The following is a 20,319-nucleotide window of genomic DNA, read 5'->3' on the forward strand; positions in this document are numbered from 1 at the left end:
GGGTGGTTAGAGGAGACCAGTGACTTGAGGTTCTTTTCACACCGGGAGGGGGCGCTGCCTTCTGGGCTCTGACTAGGCCGGTTTCAACTCCAAACTACAAGAGCCCGGTAATAAATGCCTGAATATGCAAGAGCCTTGGAGTCAGGCATGTTGAATTTGAATCTCGACCCTGGGTGACCTCACCCTTCTGAGCCTGGTATCTTATTTGTAAATGAAAGTAATAACAAAGCCTGCCGGGTAGGGTTGCTGTTTAGATTAATTGAGATAAGGATAGCTTCTTACTATGCTTACTATGTGAAAGCAGTCTTCAACTCTTTGCAGAATGAATAGACTCTGCTAAAGCGCTTTATTTATGCGATCTCTCATTAATTAATTCCTTTTAAAGGTATTTATTAAGCATCTAATCTATGCGAGATACTGTTATGCTTAAGGGAGTTGGGCGCTTTGACGGCTGGACGGAGGGGAGGAGCCTCATGGGTTTCCCCACCCACGACAGCGAAGCCCAATGGGGGACCCGTGGAGGCTGTGAGTCCCGCCCACTTTTCGGGGCAGGCCCGGAAACGGGGTTGGAGACGTTGCTGTATTTCCGGTCGGTGTGGCGGCTCCGCTGCTCGTGAAGCGGTAGACCCGGCTCCTGTTCAGCTTCCTCCGGGAAGATGTTTTACCACGTGAGCAGGGCACGGGGTGGCGGCGAGGGCAGGGTCAAGAGGAGGAGCAAGCGGAAGGCCGGGACTAGGGGCGGCTTCTTGCCTCATACTCCTCCCGCTCCTTGCCCGACTCCATTCCACTTTCCCCCCAGATTTCCCTGGAGCACGAGATTCTGCTGCACCCGCGATACTTCGGCCCTAACTTGCTCAACACGGTGAAACAAAAGCTCTTCACCGAGGTGGAGGGGACCTGCACCGGCAAGTGAGTGTCGCACCCTCCCTGCCGCCTAAACACTGCGCACACGGCTTTCTATGCTTGCACCCACTTCCCAGCGCCTACACACCGTGAAAGCTTCTGCTACCTACCCTGACAAGCCCTCTCACCCTTCCAGGCAGTTAGCTGCTTCCTGCTTTGGGTTCCTACGGTGCCCTCTGTGAAGCTCCATAACAGAACTGCCTTTCCTCAGCCAACATTTGTCATTAACTCTGCAAACATTTCTGAAGCTCCGGCTGTGTGCCAGGACTGGGCCCTGGGAACAATGCAGTGAAAAAGACAAAATGAGGTCAGCCCTTTCTTTATCCCTCATACCCAGGGACCTGGCATGGTACATCTTGGGCCTCACTAAAAGCTTGTTGAATGAATGGGCAGGATAAGGCAGATTGAGAGTTAACCGGAGGAAGGAAGAGGAGTGAGACTTGACCATCTCTGGGCTCTGCACAGAGGAGCTCCGCACATGGTGAAGTAAATGAGGGGGGAGGAGCAGGGCCGCAGAGTACTCAGGTATCCAGCATCAGAGTAAGCTGAGGTGTTCTTTGAACATACAGGTTCCTGAGCCTCATCTCATTTCTACAGCATCAAGACTGGGGACCAGCCCGGGAACAGGCATTTTAATGTTTCTCTCAGGTGATTCTGAGACATCGCCAAGGTTGAGATTAAGGACTGCAGCCCTTTTGGACACTGATTGTGAAATTATGAGAGCAGCGTTTGGCATTATAGCTGCTGCTGATTATCCTGTCTCCTCTCTTGATCATTAAGCTCTCCTGGGGCCAGGGGGCCGACTACTCCCCCCTCTGTGCTCCCCCTTTACCTCTAGGGTCCGTGACTCTTGCAGCAGATGCTTTTTTGTATTTTTTTCCTGGCTGCGCTGGGTCTTCGTTGTTGCACGAGCTTTCTGTAGTCGCAGCAGAAATGAGAAGTGTGTGGGCTTCTCATTGTGGTAGCTTCTCTTGTTGAGGCACACGGGCTCTAGGGCTTGAGCTTAGTAGTTGCAGCGCACTGGCTTAGCTGTTCTGTGGCGTGTGGAATCTTCGGGGACCAGGGATTGAACTTGCGCCCCCTGAATTGGCAGGGGACTTCTTAACCACTGGGCCACCAGGGAAGCCCTGCTGTGGCAGATGGTTTCAGAGGCTCTTCCACACACAGTGTCTCAGTTTCTCTGCCTCCTTGCAGGTATGGCTTTGTAATTGCCGTCACCACCATCGACAATATCGGTGCTGGTGTGATCCAGCCAGGCCGAGGCTTTGTCCTTTATCCAGTTAAGTACAAGGCCATTGTTTTCCGGCCCTTTAAAGGGGAGGTCGTGGATGCGGTGGTCACTCAGGTCAACAAGGTAAGAGCATCCACAGGGGAGGTAGTGGGAAGGTCCCTCTCTTAGATCTGGGATGGGTCCCACTTTGGTCAAATTCTGTGTCTTTGGTCAAATCACTTCTCTGTGCTTCAGGTTTCCTCACCTGTCAAATAGTATGGTACTCTTGCCCTGCCTCACTCAGGGGCATGTAAGTCAATAGTGAGTCAGAACAGTAGTAGCCTCCACTGTGGGCCAGGTAGTGTGCAAAGCCTCTGACTCTGAAATGAGTGCTTTTATATCCATGCTGAAGCTTGGAGAAGTTGAGTCTTCTGGCCACGGTCACGTGTCCAACAAGTGTTCAAAACCCAGAAGGACAAGTTCTAGGTCTCAGCTGTTTACTGCTACACTTCCTTAGCTTAGAATGAAAGCTTGGAAAAACACACACACACATGACAAATTTCAGAGTGGTTTCAGAATATGAAGAACATTGTTAGGAACCAGATAAAGATGGGAGGCTTAGGAGACTGGGGGACAAAAGAAAAAGCAAGGTCTCTCTTTTCCCTTCTAGGTTGGACTCTTCACAGAAATCGGGCCCATGTCCTGCTTCATCTCTCGACACGTAAGTCTAGGCACGCTGGGTGGGTCTAAGAAGGAGACCTGTACTCATGAGAATCTACTGAAGCATCCTTTTCAAGTGCTCTTACCCAGTTTGACCTTCCTTTCAGTCCATCCCATCAGAGATGGAATTTGATCCTAACTCCAACCCACCGTGTTACAAAACGATGGATGAGGTGAGTGGGCAGAAGTTGGTGAGAGGGCCAGGGGAATGAGCCACTCTGAGGGAGGGTATTGGCCTGGGGGTTTCTGAGTGTACTGTTCCCTCCTCCCCAGGACATTGTGATTCAGCAGGACGATGAGATCCGCTTGAAGATCGTGGGGACCCGTGTGGACAAGAATGACATCGTGAGTCTCCTGACTGCCTCCCTGCTCATACCAGGCCGAGCTGTTGCATTCTTGCTACTCAGAGTTCTTGGGGATTTTGTGCTCTTCTGCCCGGAAAAAGAGATGGGTGGGCAGAAGGTCTGGGGCTGAGGGTTAGAGGAGAGCTCTCTGCTTGCTTTGGGTTCATTTCCATTTCTCCTTTCCTCCTGCAGTTTGCTATTGGCTCCCTGATGGATGATTACTTGGGTGAGTTCCAGGGTTGTTGTCTAGAGGAGGGGTGTGTGGGCGCAGGAGGTGAATATGGAATTTAATGCCTGAGCCACTGTTGAAAGAAACTCTCATGTTGTCTGCTTGGAAGACCAAGGACACTTGCCCCCTGGAATGAGAAGTGCATGGTTAGGGCTGTCCCAAGCTCTGGGTCTAACCACTGTGCTTTTTCTGTTTTCGGCAGGGCTTGTGAGCTGAGCACCATGACCTACCTTGTTGGGTCCCTATCTAGGAGGTGTGACTGTCACACTTCCCATGTTGTCCAGAGGCCCAGTCTGGCTGCTGTCGGGGAGGCAAGGAGGGTTCCTTGCCTTCAGAAGACACCTGGCTCTTCTTGTGGCTTAGCAACCACTCCCAGATTTTTGACTGTGCGTTCTAACCATAAAAGGTCCTTGATTTTCATGGAAGTGTCATCTCCTTTCTTTGGCAAGAACAACTCATTTTGTGAAAAGGCTGGAGGGCTGGTGGCTTGCTAGCCCCTCTTTTCTAGGCCTGATGCCTTAACTAGCCTCAGCCACCAGGGGATCTGACTGACCCTCTTGCCACGGTCTCAAGTTGACCTCACTGAAGGTAAGGCTGTAGTGTTGGGTCGTTGTTGTACAGTCGCTTATCATGTCCGACTCTTTGCAACCCCATGGACTGCTGCTTGCCAGGCTTCCCACTGTCTCCCAGAGTTTGTTGGGTCTTTGATTTTCAGCAAATGGTTGTATCGTTAGAGCGACTCTGGTCTAGGGCCCCGGTCTAGTTTCAGAGAATTTGCCCTCTTCTCAAAGCCTTTAAAATAACCAAGATTGTAGCTGGGAAGGGGGAAGAGGAGACATCAGGGTTGGGGAGGTGAATAGTAGAACAGTAATGATACAGATTGTGGGGTCCCAGTCCTTAGGATGGGCACATAAACAATAGCCTTTGTTTGCTACTCAATTAATATACTAACTGAACATATGAAAGGGCTCATAATCTCATTGGGATAACACAACAAAAATATACAGAAGAAGAAGATTGAACAAACACACCACCCTCCCTCGATGCTGAGTCTTGGCAATACTATTTGCCTAACTTGGAATGTCTTTTCCCAAGCTATCTGCTTGTTTCCTAGTAATCTATCAAATCTATCATTTTTTGTTTTCTTAAGCTTTCCTTGACTTCCTTAAGAAGCAGAGCTGTGTAGTAGAAGACACAGTATTTGGGTTGATACAGACTGGGTTTTAGTCCTAGCTGGGTGACCTTATGTTTCCTTATTGTAATACGATCATACAACCCTCTTTGGATGGTATGTCAGAGCATTGCTGCTCTGTGTTAGAGATTGTATGTGCAAGTGGCTGTCTTCCCCAGCTAGGGATTTAACCTGAGCTGTCAGCAATGAAAGTGTGGTGTGGTGTCTTTTAAACAAAAAATTAATTTATTTGGCTGCACTGGGTCTTAATTGCGCCATGTGGGATCTAGTTCCCTGACCAGGGATTGAACCTGGACCCACTGCATAGGGAGTGCAGAGTCTTAGCCAGCGGACCACCAGGGAAATCCCTAAGTGTGGAGTCTTAACCACTGGATCATCAGGGAATTCTCAGGAAGTTACAACCTCTTGAAGAGATCACAGGCTTAATAGTGACAGGAGTATGTGCCTGGTAATATATTCAATCCTTTACATACATTATTGAATTTTCTCAACAGTTCAGTGTAATGTTTTGTCATCCCACTTGACAGATGATAAAATAGATGAACTAACATGCTTAAGGTCACAAAGCTAGTGAGTAGTGGAGTTGTATTTTTTTTTTTTAATAGTGTAAAACCATCTTAACTCTTCTTGCCAGGCGTTGGGTGTCTGGGGAGCGAGAGGGAGCCACCTTTCTCCCAGCTGTGGCCAGGGTATTTACTCCTTTCCCTGGCCCCTGCCTTGACTCAAGCTGGAGGCAGATCAGCCCCAGGCAGCTTGGATGGCGCTTCACTGCGTCCTGCAGGCCTCCAGGCCTTCCTCTCTTCATTGTCTCATGCTGCCAAGGTGACCAAAGGCTGTCCCTACCAGTAACACCTTTGCAAGGAGGCCTGCCGACAGCCAGGAGATCTGATCTCAGACTCAGAACTTCCGAGGAACCCCCTCTTCCTTTCATGCATAAGTGGGCAGACACTCCAGGGACCAACCACAGTCCTAAGATTACATAACATGTCATTCTGAGTATGACTGGAGGAATCTCAGCAGGGTGTCAGTCTCCTTAGGTAGTGTTCCTATGGCAACGCCACATCCACCTGGCTTTCTCAGCTCCCCTCTCAGGATCCTCCTTTCTAGAGGCAGCAGCATCTAACCCTGAGAGGGAGGAAGGGCGAGGTTGTGTACATTCATGCTCTTCTGCAGAAAGCTCCTTTAATAAATAGCTCATTGCAAATGGTCCCATCTTGGATGAACATAAAGGGATTAATTCACTGTTTGCCTCGTGATGTGTAAGTGAAAGTTCACTACCAAAGCTCAATCTACATTATCTCTTTTAATATACAATAACCTTGTGAGATGGGTATTCTTACTCCATTTTGTAGATACGTAAATGTGGTTAGGTAATTTGCCCAAAAGCAGTATCAGAGTTTGAACTCCTTTTGCTATGACTCCAAATATGCTTTACTCACTAAGCTCACTGCTTTTCAACTGCGAACTGCCCAGGTTCAGAGAAGTGTGTCAGTGTAAAATGGTCAAGGAAGTTTGTGAGGTAGGTGAGGGCTTACAGGACAGAAATGGGGAGAATATGAGCTAGGGTGCCCGAATCGGCAGAGCCCTGGAGTCTGCAGCTGGCACGGGGTGTGTTTGGCCCAGTCAGAAGACCCTTCTGCCAGCAGAGAATGCCTACTGAGATTCAGGTTCAACCTTGGGGAAGGGGAAGTGGCAGGGGATGTTGGAGAGTTTTAAGTTGAGCCCCACCAAGCAGGCAGCAAAACTAAGGCAGACGCCAGTCTAAAGCGTCAATACACTCGCGTAAATGCAAGTGCTCTGAAACTCAGGAGTAGACAAAGGAATGGGGATGGTTTCCTCGAGAACATGTTTATTAAAACGTAGATCGAGCCGTTACACACCCAACAAAACGCCGAAGAGCTGTTGCTTTAAGAGGCGCGAGTCTTCCACATCATGTGACCTCTGACGCGACCGAGCCGTCTACAGCGCCATCACGGTGGCCAATCGGGTAGTGGGACGCTTCTTTGTGGGCAGGAACTCCTGAAGGCGCTCGCCGATTGGCTGTGTTCGTGGAGGGCGGGGCCTGATAGCCTAGAGAGGGAATTAGTACGAGCAGGGTGAGTAGGGGTCATTGCCGCCGCTACCGCCGCCGCAGTCACCGCCACCGCCGTCTCGGTAACCGCCTTCGCCGTCCCTGAGCCATCAGGTGAGCAAGCCCTCACAGAGCCGTCCCGCTGCAGGTTGCGCGCTAACCGGCCTGGGCGCCCGCTCCGTTGGGGGCCCGCCCCCTTCGCCGACCACGTGACCCCAGTTCGGTAACCTCTGACCTCCTCCTCCCTGCCCCCCCCACCTCTCGAGCTGGGATGAAGCGCGGCCGGGTGGGAGGATGCGCTTCACGGAGGCCGGCAGAGGTCAGTTCCCACGCCTCCTTACCGGTGTGGCTAGTGGCTGAGGATGTGGAGAGGAGGTTGAGTAACTGGAGACCTTGGTCAGAGTCGGACTTTGTGGGGTGTAATGTGGGCACGTAATAGGGAAACTTCCTTGGCGCCTTCCGCGGGCAGGACTTGCTGCTCCTACTTTACAGGTGGAGAAAGAAGGTTAACAGCCATTGGCGGGTCTCCAACGCCGAGTCCCTGGACTGGGAATCCAGGCCTTGTTCCCCAAACAGTCCTCCGCTCCTCATGATTACAATGAGAGTTGAGTTCTTGCTCCCTTACCTAGGTAGTGCTGGCCAGATGATCTTGGGAAAATCATTTAACATTTAACCACTCAGCTCTGATTGTGAAACAGACATAATGTTTACTTAATACCTCTCTCATTGTTAATCCAGACAAAATGAGGTGCAAGCCATATAAAACACTTAGCTCAAAGCTTCAGGCATAGTATATACTGAGAAAAATAGCGATTGTGTGCTCATCTTTTCAGCAGGTGTTTACTGAGGGTGTGTTATGTGCAGACACCGTGCCTGACGCTGGGGATGCAAAGGTGAGCAAAAAGGCATGATCCTTGCCAGCATGGAGCTTACACTCTACTGGGGAGGTAGATGTTAATCAAAAAGTTACACAGGCATATAATTACAAACTGGTAACGGCTTTGGAAAAAAAAGTCATGGCACATGGTGAGGGTCTGAAAAGACGTCTCTGGGAAAGTGACTTTTTTTTAAACTTTAAAATAATTCATTTATTTGTTTGAGTGTGCTGGGTCTTCCTTGCTGCATGGGTTTTTCTTTGGTTGTGGCAAGCAGGGGCTACTCTCCAGTTGTGATGCACGGGCATCTCATTACCATGGCTTCTCTTGCACCAGGGCACAGCTGTAGGGCACACGGGCTTAGGTGGCTGCGGCTTGTGAGCCCTAGATCTTGGGCTCTGTAGCTGCGGTGCACAGGCTGAGTTGCTCTGCAGCATGTAGAGTCTGCCCGGACCAGGGATCGAGCCCATGTCTCCTGCATTGGCAGGTGGATTTTTTACCACTGACTTGCCGGGGAAGCCCCCAGCAAGTGACATTTGAGACTGAGATCTGAAGGAAGGCCTCAGAGTTCACTGGACAAAGGGGCTGGGGTAGAGGAGAGTGTTCTAAGTCCAGGAAACAGTGTGTGGACATCCTGAAATAAGGTGTTTTTGAGGAAACAGAGGCTACAGGAATGCAGAACATAAGCAAGAGTGGAAAGTGATGTTTGGGGATGTAGGCCCGCATGCGGGGCCTTGGAGCCATGGCGCAGGTTTGTTTTTTATTCTAAAGGCAATGAGGAGCCATTGGGAGAAATGCTGCAGGGAGGCCAGGTAGGGTACCCGCTGGATTTAGGGACCTGGAGGTCACTGGTGACCCACTGGGCCTTGTCAGAGAGGAGTGCTGGGGCAGAACCTGGGCGGGTCACTGAAGCGAGGACCTCACTGCTGTGGTATTGTCTCACTGTGGCCCGTGTGGGCCAACCTTCTAAGTGGCGTGTGTTTTTGGAGTCAGTCACCAGCTGCTCTTTTTCGTGGGTTCTTATTCTGCCATATCCTGTGAACAGAAGAGCAGGTTCCTGCTCGAAGCCTCTCAGCCACATTGGGGAAGACCAGACATGGGCAAAAAGCCCAACTGCTGAAAGCCTGACAGTCCCAGATGGAATAGGGGCAGGAAGACCTCAAAGGACAGACTGGATCTGCCTTAGGAAAGAGGAGGGCCTGGGGGCTTGGAACAGGAGGAAGGCGGGCCAGCCTGAGCACCAGCGGTGAGGTACAAGGCAGGCTGGAAGCCACGAGGTGGCCTTCCTGGGAGGATGGATCAGCTTGATGAGCTCTGCGGATTCAGGACCAATCCCAGTATGTTGAGCCAGGGAGTTGGGATTTTCCTTTTATGAGTCCTGGAAAACTATTGAAGACTTCTGAGCAAGGAACTGTCAGGGTAAAAGTAGTCTTTTCATCAGTGTTTAGTACTGGTGGCTGTTGCACAGATCCAGAGGAAGACAAGTTTTTGTTTGTAATTAACGATTGTAATATCTTCCATTTGTGTAGTGTTCTGGCCCTTGAGTTTCTCCTACATCATCTCATCTCATCCTCATAGCAACCCTGTGTGTTAGGGAGGGCAGGGGTTATTGCCACTATTTTACCAGACCTCAGACTGAGGAAAGTCTCAGCCTGGTTCACATTAAAAGTGGTGGAGCAGGGCTGGGACTCAGTTCTGTGCATCCCAAGGCCAGGCACCTTGTCAGATATCACTGCTGTTTGCTGTCACTGCCGTCTGCCCTCTGACCCAGCTCAAGTCTGTTTCTTGCTCTGAGCCCGGACACTCGGATGAAGCTGCTGGTTCAAGAGCAGGAACAGCTCTTGAACAGCTCTTGAATCTGGAACAAGAGCAACAAGATTGGTTTGGAGGGCCTTCAGTCAGGCTCCCGGGCTCAGAGGGAGACAGGGCTGCCCTTTCCCACCTCCCTTCCCACCCCCAGCTCCATTGGGGCCATGTCGGAGCGAGAAGAGCGGAGGTTCGTGGAGATCCCTCGGGAGTCCGTCCGGCTCATGGCGGAGAGCACAGGCCTGGAGCTGAGCGATGAGGTGGCGGCCCTGCTCGCAGAGGACGTGTGCTACCGACTCAGAGAGGCCACCCAGGTACACTCCCCCTCCTTGTCCTTCCCTGGGACTGCCCTCTCCCCCAGGGGTTTATTCAGCTAGTATCTCTCAGGCCCCTCGTTCGTGCTCTGAATACAGCGGAGGCAGTCCCGTCCTCTCCAGGGCCGCCTCCTGGGCAGCTGGGCTTCCAGTGAACCAGGCGCCTGCTGAGCCTGTGCTCCTCACCACAGCCCTGCTGGGCAGGCCAGGCAGGTTCATCGTCACATCCCCCGTGTGAAAAACTGAGTCACAGAGAGGGCATGTGACGTTGGGAGTTGTTTGCCACGCCCCACTCCCTGTCCCTGACTCTGTTCCTCCCCTCGCAGAATAGCTCTCAATTCATGAAACACACCAAACGGCGGAAGCTGACTGTCGAGGATTTCAACAGGGCGCTCCGATGGAGCAGTGTGGAGGTGAGTGGGGCACAGGCTGCAGAGGGCTCAGCTGGCACGAGCCTGCCTACGCGCCCGACTCAGGGTCGGCCACACCGTGAGACATGAGGGCCCAACGCACACACAAGGGAAGGTCACAGCCACCGCAGCACAGGTGTCACGCCCAGTCCCCCAGGGCCAGGCGTTCAGAGAAGCAGAGGTGGCCACGGAGGCCCGGAGGCTAGGGAAGGCTTCTTGGAAGAGCTGGCACTTGAGCTGAACCTGCAAAGGAGGCCGGGATTAGACTCAGTTGCAAGAAGAAAAGGCCATTCTGGGTGAGGGAGCAGCCTGAGCATGGGCGTGGGCGTCAGAACATCCTGCATGGTCGTTCCCTGGCGGGGGGTCCGGGGAAGAAGATCACGTTTAGAAGAGAGGAGCGTGTTCAGAGCTGGTCTCTGTGGGGAGGCTCAGCAGCCTGAGGGTGGGGTTCAGGGTCCCTGCAGCTCCGTGAGGAGGGACCACGTTCTACTCCTTGACTTAGTGAGCACTGGTGCTGCAGCCAAGTTCCCAGTGAAGGGCCTGGAGTCCCAGGCATCCCCCTCTGCTCAGGGCCTCTGGACTCCCCGCAAACATAGGCTCTGGGCCCTGGCTGGTAGCACCCCACTTACCTCCCCAGATTCAGCCTGCTCCCCAGTCCTCTCTTCACTCAGGCCGTGTGCGGTTATGGATCTCAGGAGGCGCTGCCCCTGCGCCCCGCCAGGGAGGGTGAGCTCTACTTCCCCGAGGACCGAGAGGTGAACCTGGTGGAGCTGGCCCTGGCTACCAACATCCCCAAAGGCTGTGCTGAGACAGCCCTGAGAGGTGACCGCTGGGGTCCTCTACAGGGCGGGGACAGGAGCTGGGCTGTTGGAGGAATGGTGATGGGCTGGTGGGTAGGTGGGGCAAAATGCAGAATGGTGGGTGGTGTTACAGGGGCAAAATCCTGGGCTGACCCACCTCTCTGCTCTGGTTCTAGTTCATGTCTCCTACCTGGACGGCAAAGGGAACCTGGCCCCTCAAGGATCAGGTAATGGGTAGTACGGGGAATGGGCCCTCTGCTTGGACTTTCCTCCCTTAGGACTGAGGGTGGTGCTGCTACCCCTCTGAGGCCTCATCTGACAAGTATTTTCTGGTGCCTGCCTGGTGCCAGCCCTGAGTGGGCACTGATCCCTGCCCAGAGGCCTCAAAGTTGGAGATGGGATCCCAGGCCTGTAACCAATCATGACGCCGTGTTGAATGTTAGTGCAGAAGTCTGAGCAGCTTACTGGGGTCCCTGAGGTGTCACACTTCCAGGGTCTGCTGAATGGAGCTTACAGAGCCTGAGGCTTAGGAACTTGGACCTTGGGGACTAAGCAGGAGTCTGCTGGGCAGAACTCAGGTGGGAGGCAGCATGCAGAGCTGGGCTGTGGAGAGCTTGCAAGGCCAGGGTGAACAGGCTGCTCAAGAGAGGTTGGTGGCTCTGTGTTCCGGGAGGCCTCCTGTCTGAACAGGCTCCTACGGCGACGGGGGTTGTGGGGGGCGGGGAGCAGGCAGGGAGGCTGGGAGAGGGCTGGCCTCACGCTGACTGCCTTCTGCCCACCCTCTCACAGTGCCTAGTGCTGTGTCTTCACTGACCGATGACCTCCTCAAGTACTACCAGCAAGTGACTCGGGCTGTGCTGGGGGATGATCCACAGCTGATGAAAGTGAGCAAGCGGGCCTGAATTGAAGCTTCAAGGCCAACCGTCAATCCCCCATGGAATTCCTTCAGAGGCCTGCTTCCTGTTCTCTGCAGGCTGGCTGATCTGGGTGGAAGCTGCTCTTGGTGGGGGGCGTGGTGCTCTGCGGCTGGCCCTTCTCCAGCACTGCTCCCCTCCCTGCCCCAGTAGGAACCCTGTTCCTTAGGGAATGGGCAGCTCTGCAGGGTCCTGTGGAGGGTGGGGACGATACAGGTGGTCATTCCCCCCACACCTTAATCCAGAGCCCTTTCTTTGGGGTGTCTGTTGACCTGGAGCCATGCGGGGCATCCACCTTGTGCCTTTCATCTGTCTGGCCTCGAGAGGAAGTAGAGGGAGCCTGGTGAGGGTGCCAGCCAGACATCATACCAGCCCTCTAGGGCTCCACAGGGCCCCTCTGGACACTGCCTGTGCCAGGCCTCTTCCGCCAGAGGCAGAGGAGGGCTGGTTTGGTGGTCTTGACCACGTGGCCCCTCTGTTTGAGGGGTTTACATCTTCCGCGTCTGGGTGCTGCTGTTATTTCCCTTGCAGAGTTAGGACTGTTGTTACTGCACTCTCCTGCCTTAGGAAATTTGCTACTCATCCCCAGACACAGTGCATGTGGCTGGGCCTGTGCCTGGGAGCTGGGCTCCTTCCTCTCAAGCTGTTCTCTGCTTTCACAGTGCCAGAGGCGCTGGGAGGGCACAGGTGGTGGAGGTTCAGGCTAAGACAGTCTTACTCATTGACTCTATTTTTTTCTGCCTATAAAAGTAATACCAGCATGTGTTTATTATAGAAGTACTGTAAAACATGCAAAGTAGAAATTCTGTAGACCCACCACTCACATTTGTTTTCTATATATAAACTATCATAGTCTGCTGTCAGTTGAAGTGGTATTAAACTAAACATCTGGTTTTAGAATAACTGCTTTATTCAGTTGAAAATATGTTGGACATTTAGGTTATATACAGTTTGGTTCAGTCACTCAGTCGTGTCCGACTCTTTGCGACCCCATGGACTGCGTGGCGTCGTCCATGGACTGTATGGACGCCAGGCTTAGGTTATATTCAGCTTTTTATATTATAGACAGTGTTATGTGTGGATATGTGGGTGAGTGGGTTTTGTTTATAGTGGCTTAAATTTGTAGAAGTGGCATTGCTGAGTCAAAGTATGAACATTTAAAATGTTAATACATAGGTGCCAAGTTTTTCTTTAAAGAGGTATCAGTTTATACTTGGGGTGGGTGGACCAGGGCAGCGTGGCCCCTTCTGTTTCAGATTGCTCTCCACGACCTGCAGACCAACTCCAAGATTGCAGCACTCCTGCCATACTTTGTTTACGTGGTCAGCGGGGTAAGTGACCAGGCTGCAGCAGGGGTGCATCTGTGGAGGGGCGATGATGCCGCAGGCTGTAGGGCTCCCGGCAGGTGCCACCAGACCAGCAGGCTCTCTTGCACCTTCATGTCCCCCTAAGCACCCTTCTTCTCCCAACAGGTGAAATCTGTAAGCCATGACCTGGAGCAGCTGCACCGGCTCTTGCAAGTGGCACGGAGCCTGGTTCGGAACCCACACCTCTGCCTGGTGCCCTATGTCCGCTCCCTGGTGGGCAGTGTCCTCTACTGTGTCCTGGAGCCACTGGCTGCCTCCATCAACCCGCTGAATGACCACTGGACGCTTCGGGATGGCGCTGCCCTCCTACTGAGCCACATCTTCTGGTAGCCACCTGGGCCTAGTGCTGATCAAGGGTGGGACTGTGGCAGAGCTGAGTGGCTTGGGGTGGGAGGTGGGGTGAGACTTCTGGCTTTAAGGCCACAGGTTGAGAGGTTGAGAGTGTCTTCCCTCTGATCTTCCAAGTTGTTGTGCTTGGGGTTTTGTAAACGGGTGGCAGAGACGCCAGGGGTTTGATCTACCTGCCCTCAGGCCTGGGCCCAGCTGCCTCGCTCACTTACCCGGTGTGCCGTACACATGCTGCTTCCTCTGTGCTCTGCCTTGTTCCCCTGACTGAATGTTGCTCCCACAGGACTTATGGGGACCTTGTAAATGGCCTTTATCAGCAGATCCTGCTCTCCCTGCAGAAAGTCTTGGCGGATCCTGTGAGGCCTCTCTGCTCTCACTACGGGGCTGTGGTGGGGCTGCATGCTCTTGGCTGGAAGGTGAGGACCCTGGCTTTTCTCACAGAGCCATAAGAGCTTCCCGTTTATAGTTAGAAAAATAATCTTTCTTGTCCATGAACGTGTCCTCTTTCTCCATTTTTTAGGTTTTGCACTGTCTTTCAGGATCCTTTTGTAATTTTCCCTGAAGAGAACCTCAAAATAACTTGTTTACTCCTAGATTCTTGCTATGCTGTCATACTGTTGTAATGTCTTTGCATGGTGTTTCTTATTGGTGTATAGAAACACAACTGATTTGTGTATTGATTCAGCTACTTCATTAAACTATCATTTTTAACTGTAGGTTATTTTGGGCTTTTAAGGTAAATCATACCATGTGCAAATAATGATATCTTTGTCTTTTTTAAACCTAATGCCTTATTTTTTTTAATACCTTTTCCTCTTTTGGCCATCCCACATGGCTTGTGGGATCTAAGTTCCCCAATCAGGGTTGGAACCTGAGCCCTTGACTGTGAAAGTGTAGGGTCCTAACCACTGGACTGCCAGAGAATTCTCAAACCTAGTAATTTTTTATTTTATTGCTAGGACCACTAATATCATTTTAAATATGTTGATATTGGGCATCCTTGTCTCATTTCCAATTAAAAAAAAGTACTAACAATAACCTGTCCTGTTTAGGCTGACGTTTACTTTATGTGTTTGTAAATACCTTTCTCAGGTTAGGGGAGTTCTTAATTATTTATGTTAATTTTATCAAATGCATTTTCTGTATCTTTTAAATTGATTCTAAGGTTTCCTGTTTTATCTGTTAATGTTGTTAATTGTATATATAGATTTTCTTTGTTTTTGGCTGTGTCACACAGCTTGTGGGATCTTAATTCCCAACCAGGGGATTGAACCCCTGCCCTACCAGTGAAAGTGCTGAGTCCTAACCACTGGACCACCAGGAATTCCCCATACAGATTTTCTAATAGTAAACTATCTTTACATTTCTAGGATAAACTCACTTTAGTAATGGTATAGTCTTAAAAAAAATGCAAAACTTTTATTGGAATATATTTTTTATATAGTTAGATTTAAATGATTTATCTGTATTTATGAATGAAATCAATCATGTACTCTTCTCATATGGTTTTAGTATCAGGGTTATACTGGTTTTATAGAATAAGGTGGAGAAGGGAGTATTTTTTATACATTTTTAATTATGTTTTATTGAGACACTCTGTTCCTTAAATGTCTGTAGGCTGGCTTTGTAAATTCTGGCATGCTGTTTTGTGGTTGTATTTTGATCTAATAGTTACAGAATTATTTCAGTTTTCATATTTCTTGAGCCAATATTATATTTTTCTAGGAACTTGAAGTCTTAATTGCTTTCCCCCAAATTAATCACAGGATTTAAAATTACATAATCAGAGTCCAGATCTCTGAGCTGTTGTTTGTTTTTGTGCAAGTGGTCTGAATTGAGTTCCAGTTTACATGTAAGCCAGGACGGTACTTGGAATGTAGCAGTTGGCAGCTAAATTTCTCGTTAGCAAGGGGCATTACTTATACCCTTCAGCCCTCAGTACATATGTCAGTGATCGTGGGGTCACTTTATATTGTTTGTCTGTCTTTGTACCTGATCTTTATTCCCATTGCTTAATTAAGGCTTGGGCATTCAGGAGGTTCCAAATAAATGCTGGCTGAATATGCCAAGCAGGGAATTTAGGATTCAGCCCTGTCAAGAACCAGAGATAAAAGTAGATCTTTCAGAGGAAATGGTACTTGGCAAGCAATGAGCAAGAGGCACTCACTGCATTCTTCTCTCCCATCCCAGGCAGTAGAGAGAGTCCTGTACCCACACCTGTCCACTTACTGGACAAATCTGCAGGCCGTGCTTGATGATTACTCAGTATCGAATGCCCAGGTTAAAGCAGATGGGCACAAAGTCTATGGAGCCATTCTGGTGAGTGCCAGACCTTGCCATCCTCTCCTTCCTGCATCAGCTCAGCTGGCTCACTTTAGAACACTAGGCCCAGGTTCCTTGTATCCTAGTCCCTCTGCTCTTACAGGTGGCCGTAGAGCGACTGCTGAAGATGAAGGCCCAGGCAGCAGAGCCTAACAAGGGTGGGCCAGGCAGCAGGGGGTGCCGGCGCTCTGACGACCTGCCCTGGGACAGCCTTCTCCTGCAGGAGTCTCCCTCCGGGGGCAGTGCAGAGCCAGGCTTTGGGTCTGGTCTCCCAATGGCTCTTGGAGGCGTGGGGCCAGAGGATCCTTCCCCTTCGGTGACCCTGGCGGACATCTACCGGGAGCTCTACGCCTTCTTCGGTGACAGCTTGGCCACTCGCTTTGGCACGGGTCAACCCGCGCCCACGGCCCCGCGGCCGCCCGGGGACAAGAAGGAGCCGGCCACCGCCCCGGACTCAGTGCGGAAGATGCCGCAGCTGACAGCCAACGCCATGGTCAGCCCGCAGGGCGACGAAAGCCCCCGGGGCGGTGGCCCCCCGTCAGCCTCTGCGCCCGCCGCCTCTGAGAGCAGGCCGCTTCCCCGCGTGCACCGGGCGCGGGGAGCACCCCGGCAGCAGGGCCCAGGCACCGGCACCCGCGACGTGTTCCAGAAGAGCCGTTTCGCCCTGCGCGGTGCCCCTTACTTCCGTTTCATCATCGCTGGGCGGCAAGCAGGGAGACGATGCCGCGGGCGCCTCTTCCAGACTGCCTTCCCCGCGCCGTACGGGCCCAGCCCGGCGTCCCGTTACGTGCAGAAGCTGCCTATGATCGGCCGCACCGGCCGCCCGGCCCGCCGCTGGGCGCTCTCGGACTACTCGCTGTACCTGCCCCTTTGATGCGGCTCGCGCCTTCGCCTCTGTAAATAAATCCCGCGCCCGGAAGTGACGTTTCCGCGCTCGTGGGTCGCGCCGGATAAGGCGGGTCTTGGTCAGTTGGCTCGTTCGGCGGCGCTTCCTGGTGTCGGGGAAGTCATGGCGCTGCCCTGGTTGCAGCGCGTCGAACTCGCGTTCTTCGCTACCGCCTTCATATGCGGAGCCGTGGCGGCCGCGGCGCTGACCCGGACCCAGGTGTGCCGTGGCGGTACGGGGCCGGCCGTCAGGTTGGGTAAGCGGGTGGCAGGCACACCCTGAACCGGAGAGGCCGCTGCTGTCCGGCCCGGCTGAGTTCTGGCGCGCAGCTCCTCGGAGCTAGTCGGCCAGGTGAGGCCGGTCGCCGGCGGAGGTGCATCGGCGGTAATGACGCTCTATGGATATATCTGCCCACAGATTATTACCTCGCAAAAGGAACGAGTCCTTGGGAGTGTCTAACAGCAGATAGAGCCCGGCCGGATAATTCCTGCTGCATAACCTCACCCTGGCTGTAAAACAAGTTGGACCAGGCCCCTTTAAATCAGACACTATTGTGTTGAGCCACTCAAAGAAAGCATAGTGTAGTAGAAATGAGCAAACTACCAAATGGTTGCAACGCAGTGTCATATGGCAAATCAACCCCAGCCAGGCAATCATGTTAATAAAGAGGCTCGTTTGACCCCTGTAAGTAGGCACTATTACACCTATTTTATAGATTAGAAAACATAGAATTTCCGTACGAGAGGAGGAGACCAGAACTTGTGAGGCAGCTCTGACGCTCATTGTATTTTATAACCACTGCCGATTTGATTTCCCCACCAGACCCACTCATCTACTGGCCCAGAAACAGGAACTGACAGTAATACACAAAAAACTCCTTACAGGTGGCCCTGGTCTGGATTGTCCCCAACACCTGCCATGAATTTGCACTCAGAGGTACTAGCCTGAAATCTAGGACTCAACAGCTTCTCTCCACAGGGCTCCTTCAGGGGCAGCTGTCCTCTGTATGGCGTGGCCGCCCTGAACGGCTCCTCTCTGGTCTTGTCCAAACCCGCGGCCCCATCCCTCTGTTCCTTCGTGGCGGGGGCCTCGGGCCTGCTGGCCCTCTACTGCCTCCTGCTCCTGCTCTTCTGGGTCTACACCAGCTGCATCGAGGGCTCCCACAGGTGACTGCCGGCTCTGAGGGTCAGGGCTTGAGGTGGGAGGTGTCCCACTTGAACCACAAGGCTATTCTCTCCTTCCTCCTAGAGGCCCAATCGGGCTCCGCTTTGCACTGGCCACCTCAGCTATAGCCATCTTCCTGGTCTTGGTGTGTGCCTGTATCCTTCGATTTGGCACCAGTTCCCTGTGCAAATCCATCATCTCCCTGAACATGACTAGGTAATGGGAAAGGGAGGGAGTCTGGCTGGGGCTGTCTACCTTCCCTCTGCAGAGAGTATCCCATACTCCGCTTTTTATATCCCCGTCAGTTCTCATCTCAAAAGGGCACTGGAGTGAAAGGCTGTTTAGGGTGTATCTCCCCTTTCTTACGACTGTCTCTTTGACCTCACAGCTGCTCTGATGCCCAGAAATCTCCGTGGAAACCCCCTGGAACCGCTGTGCAGTTTTACTCCAACCTACATAATGCTGAAGTGAGGTCCCGGGATAAGAAAGGCTGGGTAGAGACTGAGGGATACACAGATTTGTGTAACGAATCATATAATACCATCTGTAGTTTTAAGAGGGCTCACCAGTGTACTCTGAGCTCGGTGGGTCCACCGGTGAGGGGCTGAGGAGCTGAAGGCTTGACAGCCTGACAGTGAACAGCTGAGTGGTATGTGGGTGGAACTGGATTCAAGATGGGCCCAGTCCTCAAATTCCTGTTCCTGTCTCCCACAGACTTCTTCCTGGGTGAATCTGGTATTGTGGTGTGTGGTCTTGGTGCTCCAGGTTGTGCAGTGGAAGTCTGAAGCCACCCCAAACCGGCCTCTGCAGAGGGGGAACTCAGAGTGGAGCTCTGAGACAGATGCTCTTGTTGGGCCACGCCTTTTCCATTCCTGAAGACTAACCAAACAGTACTTCTGCAGCCAGACTCCATGCCCAAGTGCCTGTAATCCTCTTGCCCCGACATGGCTCTGATTATGTGGAGAGCCTTAGTTTTCCCTCCAGGAGGGAACCATGATGACACCTCTCCTCCTACAGCTGTTTCTGTACCAGTATTCTATTACTTTCTTTCCTCATCTCAGTACTGAGTTCTTGGTGTAGAGCACTGTAGGTAGGGTGGATAGGAGCAGAGTGAAGGCTAAACAGATACGGGTCAAAAAATTCAAGGGGTACGGCAGGTAGCTGCCCTTGGAACGACTGCTCTTTTATTTGCTGTTAATGAATTCTGGGCCCCCTGTGTGACCCTGGTTGTCACCCCATCCCTAAGGTTCAGTTTTTATTCTGAACCTTAGCTGCTTCTTCACAAGCTACGGTAGGCACCCACAGTGTTGTCAAAAAGTTTCGTGTTGGGGAAATGTCCAGCTTTGTCCAAGAGGAAGTAGAAGCGTCGGCCTTTGACTTTCAGAGGCAGCATGGCAGGGACTTCTCCCCGGTGCGCCATGCAAGATACCTGGTTTAAGGGAACCGTAAAATGGGCACCCCAGCCAAAGGGGGCATGAGTGGTGAGGGTCACTTGCTTCCCTCCAGCCCGTAGCATCACTGAGCGCACAGAGCGGAAGGAAAAGAGAAGACCAGCACCAAGTACCAGGGAACCTGTAGGAAAAGCAAAGATTTGGGTTTTCATTGGAAAGCTAAGCAGCAACACTTTCAGTACCCCCCGAATAAAAATAATTGTGATGGTAACATTTACTGTGTTCCTCTTATACCCCAGTCGTATATTAGTCATTCCTCTCAACAGCCTTAATAGATACCCATCCCCAGTTTAAAACAGGTTCCAGAGTAAGGGTACTAACTTGCTCAAGGTCACAAAATAAGAGAGACGGCAGCTTGAACCTGCACAAGGGCTTGGCGCTCAGGGACTTCCAACTCCAGTATACCGCGCTCCTACCCACTCCTGCTTATCCAGGAGGGTCGGGAGCCCCTTACTCTTCCTGCCCGAACAGAGAGGATTGTGCCCACCCTCTTCGACCAAGCTGGGGAGCTAGCCCACACTTTACCTATGGCGCCGCAGCCGACGGCAAGGCCGTAGCGCCAGAGTGTTGAGCGCAGGTCCAAGCGGCCATGGTCTGGGGACTCGGCGTCTGTTGGACGAACCGGGGTTGGGGGACGGGCCAAGGAGGCAATGGCCAGGGAAGCCCAGAAGACCCCCTGGCCAGCGCAGAACAGCCCGAGGAGGGTGAAGAAGCGGCCCCGTTCGTGCTCGAAGAGCAGCACATCCCGTGGTGGAGCCGTGTCATGCATGGCCCGGCGAGCGGGAAGGGACTGCAGCGCTCGTAACAGCAGCACAGACCACCGCCGCCCGGGCGCCGCCATGGCGCTGCGCGGAGCCGCTTCCGGGGCGGGACTTCCTGCCAGCGGGCCCCGCCCCAGCCCCAGAGTCCTTCAGCCCCAGGCGAGGCGGGCGCGGCCCACCCCTCGGTCCCGCCCACGCTTGTGAAGGGTAAGGCTGAAATAACAGCATGCTA

The 20,319-nt window shown here is 52.4% G+C and overlaps 4 protein-coding genes and 1 long non-coding RNA gene across 13 annotated transcripts; 3 read left to right on the forward strand and 2 right to left on the reverse strand.

Annotated features, from left to right (window-relative positions):
* Positions 1-475: 475 nt before the first annotated feature.
* On the forward strand, positions 476-3,826 carry POLR2G (RNA polymerase II subunit G). Its single transcript, XM_069565999.1, has 8 exons — positions 476-668; positions 800-909; positions 2,098-2,257; positions 2,784-2,834; positions 2,941-3,006; positions 3,107-3,178; positions 3,370-3,403; positions 3,609-3,826. The coding sequence occupies exons 1-8, from the start codon at positions 657-659 to the stop codon at positions 3,620-3,622; spliced, it is 519 nt and encodes a 172-aa protein (XP_069422100.1). The 5' UTR covers positions 476-656; the 3' UTR covers positions 3,623-3,826.
* Positions 3,827-6,430: 2,604 nt separating this feature from the next.
* LOC138426955 (uncharacterized) lies at positions 6,431-7,318 on the reverse strand. Its single transcript, XR_011251843.1, has 2 exons — positions 7,011-7,318; positions 6,431-6,668 (listed from the first exon to the last, which is right to left on the reverse strand). It is a non-coding gene; the product is annotated as an uncharacterized lncRNA (long non-coding RNA).
* TAF6L (TATA-box binding protein associated factor 6 like) lies at positions 6,614-16,776 on the forward strand. 8 transcript variants are annotated; one of them, XM_069565985.1, is made up of 12 exons: positions 6,614-6,783; positions 7,506-7,562; positions 9,505-9,664; positions 9,991-10,077; positions 10,746-10,896; positions 11,051-11,101; positions 11,664-11,758; positions 13,045-13,119; positions 13,261-13,481; positions 13,787-13,919; positions 15,694-15,822; positions 15,929-16,776. In XM_069565985.1, the coding sequence occupies exons 2-12, from the start codon at positions 7,555-7,557 to the stop codon at positions 16,697-16,699; spliced, it is 1,881 nt and encodes a 626-aa protein (XP_069422086.1). In that variant the 5' UTR covers positions 6,614-6,783; positions 7,506-7,554; the 3' UTR covers positions 16,700-16,776. The 8 variants fall into 8 exon arrangements, with proteins under 8 accessions (XP_069422086.1, XP_069422084.1, XP_069422090.1 ...); XM_069565983.1 differs by having other exon boundaries at positions 6,626-6,783; positions 7,503-7,562; XM_069565984.1 differs by lacking the exon at positions 6,614-6,783 and adding an exon at positions 6,907-6,988.
* TMEM179B (transmembrane protein 179B) lies at positions 16,004-19,537 on the forward strand. Of its 2 annotated transcripts, XM_069565995.1 has the most exons (5): positions 16,004-16,930; positions 17,690-17,877; positions 17,960-18,091; positions 18,264-18,342; positions 18,590-19,537. In XM_069565995.1, exons 1-5 carry the CDS (start codon positions 16,835-16,837, stop codon positions 18,749-18,751), a joined length of 657 nt encoding a protein of 218 aa, XP_069422096.1. In that variant the 5' UTR covers positions 16,004-16,834; the 3' UTR covers positions 18,752-19,537. The 2 variants fall into 2 exon arrangements, with proteins under 2 accessions (XP_069422096.1, XP_069422098.1); XM_069565997.1 differs by lacking the exon at positions 17,690-17,877 and having other exon boundaries at positions 16,835-16,962.
* TMEM223 (transmembrane protein 223) lies at positions 19,038-20,241 on the reverse strand. The gene is made up of 2 exons (XM_069565998.1): positions 19,852-20,241; positions 19,038-19,447 (listed from the first exon to the last, which is right to left on the reverse strand). Exons 1-2 carry the CDS (start codon positions 20,165-20,167, stop codon positions 19,155-19,157), a joined length of 609 nt encoding a protein of 202 aa, XP_069422099.1. The 5' UTR covers positions 20,168-20,241; the 3' UTR covers positions 19,038-19,154.
* Positions 20,242-20,319: the final 78 nt, after the last annotated feature.

Source organism: Ovis canadensis, chromosome 21 (genome assembly GCF_042477335.2).
Source record: "Ovis canadensis isolate MfBH-ARS-UI-01 breed Bighorn chromosome 21, ARS-UI_OviCan_v2, whole genome shotgun sequence".
NCBI lineage: Eukaryota > Metazoa > Chordata > Mammalia > Artiodactyla > Bovidae > Ovis > Ovis canadensis.